Source organism: Nannospalax galili, unplaced genomic scaffold (genome assembly GCF_000622305.1).
Source record: "Nannospalax galili isolate Female #2095 unplaced genomic scaffold, S.galili_v1.0 scaffold243, whole genome shotgun sequence".
In the NCBI taxonomy this organism is placed as follows: domain Eukaryota; kingdom Metazoa; phylum Chordata; class Mammalia; order Rodentia; family Spalacidae; genus Nannospalax; species Nannospalax galili.
The window spans coordinates 9,843,252-9,854,669 of record NW_008353490.1 but is presented as its reverse complement, the minus strand read 5'-3'; the positions used below and the strand labels follow the sequence as shown (position 1 = coordinate 9,854,669).

At 45.8% G+C, this 11,418-nt stretch overlaps 1 protein-coding gene across 1 annotated transcript in view; it reads left to right on the top strand.

Moving 5' to 3' along the window:
• The window catches only part of Slc66a2 (solute carrier family 66 member 2), a gene marked incomplete in the record, with an annotated part of 33,155 nt that overhangs the window by 14,650 nt on the left and 7,087 nt on the right, over positions 1 to 11,418 (top strand). Inside the window, 1 exon segment of the mRNA XM_029554818.1 lies at positions 9,679 to 9,895. Coding sequence (XP_029410678.1) covers positions 9,679 to 9,895 — 217 coding nt within the window.

Genomic DNA, 11,418 nt, shown 5'->3' with positions numbered 1-11,418 from the left:
GCTCTACCACCTAGTTACCTCCCCAGCCATTTTTTTACTTTCTGTTTTGAGACTGGGTTTCACTAAATTGCCTAGGCCTTGAACTCCTGATCTTCTTGTCTTAGCCTCCCAAGTATCTGAGTAGCTGGGCTGTACCACAGTTCTGGGTTAAAGCTGATGCTAATATTAAGGTAGCCTCTGCAGATCACTTATGGTATGCTTCGAATAGCAGGCAGATGACAAGTTTGAGCCATCCTGGACTGTGAAGCAAGACCTTGTCTCAAAAGCAAAGCAAAACAAAGACTAGCAAGATGGCTAAGCTGGTAAAGGTGCTTGTTGTCAAGCCTGATGACCTGAGTTTGAGCCCTAGGACCCACAAGGTAGAAGGAGAGAACCACCAGTCCTGCATATTGTCCTCTGATCTCCACATGTACACCAGGGCATGTGCACATACAGAGGAATAAATAAAATAATAAATTAAAACTAAACAAATTCTGCATCATCTGACTAGCCTGGTTAACACTGGATGTGTCTGCTGTGCGTTGTTTTCTGTCTGCCTTGTTGCTTTATAGTTTTCTTTTGTATTGAGTGAATATTTAATTTTTTTAGTTTAGATTTGTTTTTTTGAGACAAGGTCTTATTGTGTAACTCTGGCTGGCCTGGGACTTGCTATATAGACCAAGCTGGCCTCAAATCACAGGTAACCACCTGCCTCAGCCTCTGGAGCACTGGGATTAAAAGCATGCGCCACCAACACCCAGCTCTTAAGTGAATATTTTATAGTGTGAGGTTTTTATTTCTTTAGTGATTTTTAAAAGAAATTTATTTTAAGTGTACAAGTGTTTTGCCTGCATGTATGAAGGTGCACCACATGCATGCAATGCCTGTGGAGGTCAGAAGAGGGTATCGGATCCCTTGGAACTGAATTTGCTGAGTAGTACCAAACTTGGGTCCCCGCAAGAGCAGCTCTTAACTGCTGAGCCATATCTCCAGCCTGCTCCTTTAGTGATTTTTTTTAAACTTTTTTTAAAATTTAATTTTATTTTTTAATTTTATGTGCATTCGTGTATTACCTGCATGTAGGTAAGTACACCTGTGTCATGCAATGCCTGTGGAGGTCAGAAGAAACTGTCAGATCCTCTGAGACTGGAGTTACAGACAGTTGTTAGCTGCCATGTGGGTGCTGATATTTGAACCCAGGTCTTCTGCAAGAACAACCAGTATTCTTAACCACTGAGCCATCTCTCCAGCCCCTCCTTTAGTGATTTTTATTAAAAAAAATTTTATTTTTATTTTATCTGTATGAGTATATTGCCTGCATGTATGTAAGTGCACCCGTGTCATACAGTGCCAACAGAGCTCAGAAGAGGGCGTCAGATCCCCTGGAACTGGAGTTACAGACAGTTGTTAGCTGCCATGTAGATTCTGGGAATCAAACCCGGGTCCTCTGCAAGAGCAACTAGTGCTCTTAATCACTGAACCATCTCTCCAGCCCCTTATTTATTATTTTTATTTTATATGTATCAGTGTATTGCCTGCATGTATATAAGGGCACCTGTGTCACACAATGCCCATGGAGGTCAGAAGAGGGTCTCGAATTCCCCTGGAACTGGAGTTAAGAATGGTTGTTAGCCACCATGTAGATGCTGGGAATCAAACCTGGGTTCTCTGCAAGAGCAGCCAGTGCTCTTAACTGCTGCTGAGCAATCTCTTCAGCCTGGTGATTTTTAGCTATATGTTTATAGTTATTTTCTTAGTAGTTTTTCTGAAGCTTATAATACCTTTTAACTTATCAGAATCCTTTAGATCATTTTGGTGAGATAGAGGAACTTTCTTACTGCATAATTTTGCCCCTCCCTCTTTTAGTGATATAATTTCTGTGTATGTATTTTGTTTATAAAATGTTTAAAATTTAACGATGTGGTGTTGTAATTGTTACTTTGTATAGGTATTTATGCCTTTCAAAGCTGAGGAAAGAAAGGAGAAATTGCTTTGTCAACCTTACTTAACAATTTCTGGTCATCCTGTTTCTGGATTCATTGCTGCCTGCAGACATCTCTCTCCTGCTGAGGGCTTTGATCCACCATCTCATTTGTGGTGTTATTGGTGACTATATTGTGGGTTAGTATATTAAAGTACCCCAAGTAATACCATAACATATTGTTTTCTGCAATTGTTTTTTAAGTCAGTTAAGAGAAGATGTGTGTACTTGTATTTTTGCCTTTTTTGCTTATTTTGGATGTGGTGATTTTTCTTGAAAAATGGTTTGTTTTACGTAGTCCAGGCTGGCTTCAGAACCCCCAGTGCTAGAATTACAGGTGGGAAATCCCGTGCCCAACTCTCTTGTATTCTTTTATAAAAACACATAATTTCTTTGATGTATACATCTCATTTCTTTTGTGCACTCATGTTACCTCTGATGTCATTTGCCTTCAGCATGGAAAGCTTATTTTTGTGTTTCCTGATAGCAACAAATTCTCCCAGTTCTTGTTTATCTGGGTAAGTCTTTATTTTGTCTATTTAAAAAGAAAAGCTTTGCTGGGTGTAGATTCCTGGCTGATCATTCTTTTTCTTTTCAGCACTTTGAATGTTATCCCCTGCCTTCTGGACTCCACTATGTCTGGTGAGAAGTCAGTGGTCTCTCTTACTGGGGGGCCCTTGTAAGTGATACATCATTTTTCTGTTGTTGTTTTCAGGATTGTCTTTTTCTCTGACATTCAGCAGTGGATGTTGAGTTGTTAGGATTTGTGTTTCTCATACTCCAAGGTAATTGAGCTTCTTGGATCTTCAGGTTTGTATTTTCATCCTGCCTGGAGGTCTGGTTATAATCCGAGCACTTTCTTGTTCTTCTCTCTTCTCCTTCACGATACCCATTATGTCTGTGTTGCTGCATGTGATGCTGTCTCACATTCCTCAGAGGTGCTGTTCATTTTTCTTTTAGACCACATAGTCTTCACTAAAATATCTTTAAGTTTGCTGAGACTTCTGTCAGCTCAGATCTTTTGTTGAGCCCTGATGATGAATCCTTTATTTCGGACAGAGTCTACAGCTCCAGAGTCTCCTGGTTCTTCCTGATTGTTCTGCCTTTAGTAATGTTCTTTCTCTGTTGGATGGTGATGTCCTTGTACCTCTGTTAGTTCTGGATAATTCTCTAGTTTCCTTTCATTCTCTCCACATATTTATAATACTATTTTGAAGGATTTTGTATGTTTAGTAACATCTTTTCAAAAATAGTGTTTCTTGCTTTTCGTTGTTTCCCCCATGCATGGACTACATTTTCCTTTTTGTCTGAATGTCTTATTTTCTGTTGTTGGAAACTGGATATTTTAGGTGAATGTTATGACAGCCATGGGAACTTCTGTCACACTTGGGGGAGGATGGCTTATTTGTTGGTGGCTTGATTTGACCAGATGGAGTAGTCTCAGCCCACCCTCCTGCAGGCCTGATGGTTATGGTTGCTGTGCCTCTCCCTGGTCAGCTTTAAGCTCCTAGATACTCTGTCCCCAGTGGTACCACACTTGAGTCCACTACCTGCAGTGACTGTTCTGTTGACTGTGCTAATACCCTGGGCAGATGCTGCACCACAGTGGGCATTGGGGGTCATTTAGTCCAGTCTTGGACACAGTGCCCTCTGGAGGGCTCTTAGCTGCCTATTCCTTTTTTCTCAGCTGGTCATGGAGCACCTAGCTTCCCCCCCCCCTTTTTTTTTTTTAAAAAAAGTATTCTTCTTTGGGACAGGGTCTGGCTATGTAGCCCAGCACAGCTTGCTACTTATCATCTTCCTGCCTCAGTGCCAAGAGTGGAGATTATAGGAGTGCATCCATACCTGGCTCAGCTTTGTCTTTATTGCTCAGCACCCGAGTCTTCGTTGTTTTGTTAGCACTCTTGAGCCCAAGCTTGCCTCTGCTCTGTTTTGAGGGAGGGCTGTGGAACTCCCTGCTCCCATTCCCATCCCTAGGACAGAGCTTTAGGTGCCGCTCCATAGCTAGTAGCAAGTGTAGTAGTGAGCTTCTGGGGCAACCACTTGCCCTGAGGACAGGCTCTGGGCAAGCTGGGGTGATGGCAGTCACTGTTCTCCTTGTACCTGTGTGGAGCTCCTGCCCTGGGTGTTCTGGGTGGGAAGGGAGCCCAAAGCAGAGGAGCTAAGCAGGTAGAGGGGATGTGCTGGCTGCAGTTAGACAGTCTTTCTGCACTGGCGTGGGCACACAGACCCACTGTTCCTACCTGTTCCTACCAGTATGTGCATTCTCTGCACTGGTGTTATTCTACCTCATGTCACTGTCATAGAAGTGTTCACCTGACTGTTCTGTTTAATTTAACCCCCTGGGCCTGAATTTAGTAGAGCTGTTTCAGAACAGGCTTGCCACATACTTTAGTGTTCTTATCTGTCAGTGCCACTGAGGAATAAACCTGGGTTTGAACATTCCATGGTGACTTAGTGTTGGGGACCAAGCACAGTGTTGTCCACAGGAATGCTGTAAAGCAGGTACTTTAAATTTTCTCTGACATGAAGGTACCATTTTGGGTGGTAGAGCTGTTTATCCTGCTGCTTCATGAGTTGAGCCTTGCTGGGCCAGTTCTGCTGTTTGTAATGTGTGCATGTAGAACTCTTCAGAACAGAAGTTGGTATTTTGCCAACCACAGTGATGGTGACAAAGATGTGAGCTCTGCAGGGTGATAGGGACAAGCACGGGCCACCTCTTGCCTGGCCTATCTGTCTACTGCAGAGTACCCTCCTGGGCAGAAACAGCTGGGATGTTGATAAGGATAGAGATGGAAAGGGCTCCTGAAATGAGAGGTAGAAAGTTAAAAGCACCAACAGCCCATTACAAGTCCCATCCACCCCAAGCTTCCTTGGCTTTTGCTGTGGCTACTACAGTGATATTTGTGTAACCTCAGATTGGACTGAGACACTGGCCTCAGTAGTTGCTTATTTTGTTCTGGCCAAACAGTGGGTGCTCCCAGTCAGTTTCTCAGGGGACCCTCTCTGGAAGCCAGCATGGGGTTCTGAACACAACATGAGTTCCACTGGGCACTTCTGCCCAGCTCCTGTATCCACAGATCTTTGCTTCTGGGTTGCTGAGCCTTCCTCTGGCCCAACCATAGTCTATCCTTTGCTGTAGGTGAGGGTAGTGTAAGAGTCTGAACTCTGAACAAGGGCTGGCAAAGACTGGAGCTTTTGATTGGTTCTCAGGGAGAGTCAATTTTATTTTTGAAAATGTTGATATCATTACCATGTTCAATTGGGATTACAATATGATTTTTTTTTCTTGAGCTATTTGAGATTTCCCAAACATAAGGATATTCCCCATAATTACCCAAAATGTTCATGTCAGCAGGTCTCAGCAGCCTCTAGGCAAGGAGCCAAAGAAGTTGCTGCTTACTTTATTGTCTTGCCCCCTTTGCCAGGAGCAGATCCTGTGCTGGGCTGTAGTCTTTCTGTCCTTCCTCTGGTCCTGTCTTGGGAAGCTCTGGGTCAGTTTGTTTCCTGACTGAGGGTCTGGCTTGAGGCTCCCAGGATGGACAATCTGGGGAGGGTAACTTGTCTCTGGATCTCAGGTGATCCAAGCAGATAGTCCTGCTGGACAGTAGTGAATGCTACTCAGGAGGCCAAGGAGAGAGAATCCAGGAGTTGAGACCATCTTGGGTCACTCAATGAGACCCCCATCTCACAAACAAGTGAAAAGAAATGGGCAAAGTTAACAGGATTTTTTAAAACAAAATGTCCTTTTAGCATAAGTGAAAACAGACCTGTTCCTTTGTACTAAGCCTTTGGAGTCAGGTTTGTCCTGGTTGGGATACCTGGTGTGGCTTGCTGGGTCAACCCTGGGAGAGAGGGGAGGGAGCCTGCTTTGTCAGAGCTGCCCAAGCCTTGGGGTTTAGAAATGAGGGGCATGTTTGTGTAATTGCTGACTGGGTAGGGGCTGGGGGAAGTGGCTTTTCCCTTGTTCTGCTGAGTCTGCTTCTTCCAGAATCTCCTGTGCAGAGCCCTGTAGTTTAATTGCCCAGTTGGGAAGGAGAAGTGCTACATTTCTTATTTATCCTGATTGGTTCAAAGATACTTCCTTGCTGTTGCTGTCCAGGATGATGAGAGCTGTTTGGGGTCTGTTGTTTCAGTGGTCCATGATGACTACAGGCCCTAGGGATGCTCATTCTTGGGTGAGAGCCTCCTCATTAGCCTCACAAGATGGTCTTACTCAGGGGACAGGGTCTCCCTGTAGCCCCAACCAGCCTGGAACTCACTTTGTAGACCAGGGTGGCCTCAAACTCACAGAGATCCACCTGCCTCTGCCTCCTGAGTGCTGGGATTACAGGCGCGTGCCACCATGCCCGGCTCAATCACATCTATTTTTTACAACACAAATGGGATAACCTTTATTGCTTCCAACAAATATCAGCTGTTTGTAGCACTTGTGTAAAAGATATACACATTCATACATTGTTTTGGCTCAAGGGCAAATGAGGGATTAAGGCTATATACCCAGGTCATAAGGGGAACCCAAGGCTCAGTGAATTTGTCTACATTATAAAACAAGCTAAGACCAGATTAACTTTTTGGTTGCAAGGTTAAGTAAAAGTCATTTGTCCTGAGCATGTTCATACTGTAAAAGTCATTACATTAGCTGCTGTGAATTCCTCTCTGCACTCCCAGATTCACTGATTAAGATGTGGGATCTGGGGGACCAGCTGGGCTCCTGATGTCTCCAGTCCATAGTTCAGAGTTGTATCTTTGCCACCAGGGATGCAGAACACCATGTAAGTCACTAGAGGCTGTGGTTACAGGTCTTCTGTGGTAGTGCCAGATTTTGAGGGGAGCTGGGGAGAAACACATCCCCCTTGGGGTGGCCCCCCTTGCCAGGTAGAGCTGTGAGGTATAACATGTCATGACCATATTGTCATCATTGTGGCCTGTCTTTATCCAGCTCCATCTTCCCCAACAGCTCAGTCTCCTGGGCCTTGCTTTATGTTAGTGCTTAAGTACCAGTTGTCTTTTCCTAGGCAGCTTCTTAGAGGTGAGTGCTATAAGCCCAAGTCCTGGCAGGCTCTCTGACCTCTGTTGACCTGGCACAGAGCTTCCACTTCTGAGAACCCTGTACTCTGTTCCTGCAGTGGGTCTGGGGTTCACTCTACCCTTTCAGTGGCTGAGTATCATTGGCTTAAATTCTACAAAGCTGCCCCTAGGCAGGGAGCTGAGCATACCCAGGCCCTGCCCTCCAGGGTCCTAGACAGTGTAGAACACATGCCTTCTCTCAGGAGGATGTCATTCCTTATCTTGCTCCTAAAGGAGCAGAAAGACTTTGCCTGAAGACGCACAGACAAGCCACACGAGGGTGGTGGTGGGCTGCCGCAGAACCAGGAATTGTTTATAAATCACAGCAGTCAGGTGCTCTCTCCTTGGTGGGGCATCTGGGTAGCATGTACCACTGCCTTCAGAGTGGGCTGGCAGAAATAGAGCTGTGAGGGTCAGGAACCTTGGCCTGGACTTGTTTCTTCTCCTGAGTGCTGTGGTGGGCCCAGGGTCTCTGCTTCTTCCCCTCCCAGTATCATCAGGGCAACTTGGATCTCAGGCTCAGCTCATCAGGACGTGAAGGACTCATGTCCTTATGACTTAAGGATGTTGAGCTTTCTTCCATGTATTTCTTGGGTATTTTTCTGTTTACACCCTTTTGTCCAGTTTTTTAACTGGGTTGTTTGTTTCATTTCAAATCATAGATTCAGAAGGATATTAATTTGTTTCCTCAGCCCTCCAGAAGCCTTAAGCAAAATTTGTTTTAGGTTATTGAAGTGTAGTGTTTTGAAGAATGCCTCACCTTTTGTCTCTAGGAGGAAACATCGGATACTATATCTCTCCTGTCACCTCTTCCAAGCCTGTTCACAGCCTCTCAATACTCACCTGCTCCAGGGACCATCCTGTGTCCCTCCTTGGATCCTTACTTACTACCTGCTACTAAAAGGGTCTGCAGGTCCCTGTCACCACATGCCACAAGCACTGATGTTGCATTGGGCTGATGGCTTCTCCCCATTGCTCTCTTGGGTATTTTTTTATCTCTGAGGGTCAGCTTAGCATTCCCTGAAGGTGCTGAAACAAACGGAGAGGCAGTGCAAGGAGACCTGCAGTGGAGTGCAGCTCTGCTTGCCCCTGCTGCCCTGGAGAAACCTCTTCCCAGGTTTGGACCTCTTATCTGGGAGGGGCTAGTGCCTGCCCCTCCAGCTGTGACCAGGATGCACTGGAGTTGGGAGTAAGTCCAGGCCATGGCTTGGTATCAAGGAGGCTCTAGACAGGTAAACTGAAGCCAAGCACAGTATGAGCCATGAACATTTTAGAGCCTTAACTATAAGTGGCATGTAGTGACATTCCCATTTCACCTTGCAGGGTTTTATCCCTGTGGGGGGGCTAGCCCTGAATCAAATTTTCATTGTTATTATCAATAAGAAACTTGGGTTGCCTGGGCCATGTGCCTGTTGCTGAGGCTGAGAAGGAGGACCTCAACCTCAGGAAGGCACTTTTTACTATAGCTTCCTTTGGTGCCAGGCTGCAGTGAGACAGGGTGACCTTTGTGTCTGAGGGTTGGGGTTGGTGTGGGACAGCATACCTCCTGGTTAGATTGTGTGTGATGCACATAAAATGCAATTTGGTACATGTAACTTGGTGTTCTTGCCATGATTCCTTCAAATTACTCCTTTTTTGTTTGGCTAGTGCCTCCCCCCCACCCCAAGTAGAACCCAAGAAGAGCTTCATTATATATTCTTTAAATTTTAATTTTTTTGGCTGGATGACATGGAGAGTTAAGAGCACTGTCTGCTCTTGCAGAGGGCTTGGGTTCAATTCCCAGCACCCAAATGGTTAAAAACTGTAACTCCAGTTCCAGGGGATCCGATGCCATCTTCTGACCTCCTCAGGCATTGCATGACACGGGTGCACCCACCAACACACAGGCAATACACTCATACAAAAGTAATAAAAAATTGTTTTTAGATTTGTTTATTTTATATGTATGAGTATTTTGTCTGCATGGATGTAAGTACACCCATGTCGTCCAATGTATGTTGACTGAGTCCTTGTCCTGGGCTAAGAGCACTGTAAAACTCATAGAATTCATGCATTAACCATTAGAATAATCCCAGGAGGTGGGTATTATTACACCTGAGCAAATGGAGACATGGTTAACCAATAGAGGGCACTGTTGTACTCACTCTCACTCAGGAATTGGATTCTAGAGACTATAGGACAATCCATGTACTACACTGCTTCCCAGAACTGTTGAGATTAAGTTAAAGGATTTCAGTATCTTTTAGACTTAATATCTGTACCAAGAGTTCCCTGAATTTCCTTTAATGGAACGCTCTTGTATCTTCATACTGACCTCAACTTGTTCACATGTCTTCTCACACTGAATTTTACACTCACATCTACAATGATCTTGACCTACTCAAATCTCCTCATAATGACCTTGGCCTGCTCATGTCTCCTCTCACTGACCTTGGTCTGCTTATTTTCTTCCCACACTGACCTTGACTCTTCTCACACTGAATTTGACCTACTCACATGTTCCACACCGACTTTGACCTTCAGGGGTCACATGGTTCAACTCCTTGCCTGCACTGCCTTGACCTGCCCATGCCTTTCAGCATCCTCCCCCACCTGCTGGGACTCAACCTGCTCACCCCACTGAGGTGCCTCTCTCCCTCTCACCCTAGACTTTGATCCTCACCACTTCTGGCACTGGAGCAGCTTCGCAGACTATGTGCAGTGTGTCCTGGCCTTCACGGGTGTGGCAGGCTACATCACTTACCTGTCTATCGACTCAGCCCTGTTTGTGGAGACACTAGGCTTCCTCGCCGTGCTCACCGAGGCCATGTTGGGTGTGCCACAGCTGTATCGCAACTACCGCCACCACTCCACAGAGGGCATGAGGTAGGGGGACCACTGTGGAGGCTACCACAGCATTGGGGCCATTGAGAACTCACAGTATGGTGAACTCATACTGCTAAATGCACTGGGCCCTTGACCCTTGTCTGAACAGATATGTTCGGGTAGGGCAGGGGAGGAAATCAGAGACACTCTGTGGAGGCCACAACCCTTCAGGGGCTGCAGAACTTATCTAGGATCAGGGATTGAGGAATGAGGTACCTCTACAACTGGATGTGGCAGGGCAGGCAACCTTCTCAAAGGTGCCCTAGCTATGGCACTCCCACAGTGGAACTCGCCATGGCCTCCAAAGCTATGGTGTCTGTCAAAGGAGGGTAAAGCTGTTGTCAGCATCATCCTAAGACAGGTCCATATAACAGAAGTGTCTGGAGACATCATTTATCCAGCATAAGGCAGTTCCCATGGGCCACTAGAAACTCTTGAATAAAATAGCATTTATTTGAATACAAATCAATCGGTGGAGGGAGGAACACAGCCAGGTATTTTAATTCAGCACCATTCCTCTTCCTCAGACCCTATCCACTTCTCTCTGAGACCCATCCACATCTCAGTCTCTTGACTTCTCACTAAGGTCTCTTATCCTATCTTTTGTGGAAGACACTCAGAGGGCCATTTTCTGAGGTTTCTTTGCACACTTGTGGGTGGTAGTGGCACTTTGGTCTGGTTGAGAAGGGACGGCAATAGCTTTTGCAGAGATTTGGGTCATGTCAGGTATCAGGCATCAACATCTTTCCATAGTTCTTTTTATAGAATGCAGGATTACAAGTACAAGGCTTGTGTTCATGTATAGAGTGTAGTTATAAGTGTGAGGTGTGGCTTCAGGCATAGAACTTGGTGCAGGGTAAAGGATGTTAGGTGTAGGTTAGACTCTAACATGATTGGTAGATGGGAAGGACAGAGCTGGGCTGGCAGATCTGACTAGAGTGGATCACATTTCCCTAGTGAGGATGGGAGGATGAGCCATGGATTGGGCCTGAATGGTTTCTTTATTGGTGGGGCTGGAGCCATGAGGATTCTGAATCTCTGGTTTGGAGCTAGTAGATGTGAGGTGGAGCACCAGCTCTGAGTCGATGTCCACACAGAGCTGGAGGAAAGCCAGCCCAGGGTGACTTTTGACTTTTGGAGACCGACAGCTGTACTTCTGGGTTTAAGACGTTTTCCAAGATGCTAGTGTTAGGTGCCCATTTTCACCTGAGAGCTGAGACATGGTAGAAAAGGTGGCATTGGAGCCAGGGAGAGGAATGGGTGTGCAGACTCACTGGGGCTCCCTACTGTAGTCTCCCTCGGGGCCAGCTGCCAGGCTCCTTCGTGTGCATAGGCACCGGCTCACCAGACTTCCATTACTGAAGAACTGATGCTGTTACTACTGGATTGCCTGTCAGGAATCCAGGTTAGGGGTGTCTCAGGTTCCTCTGTGGAGTGTTGGAATACCCACAGATCTGTGGATTTGTGACTCTTAAAAGTATGGGAATTAGAATTCAGAATGAATTTGACAGAATGTGGGTGCT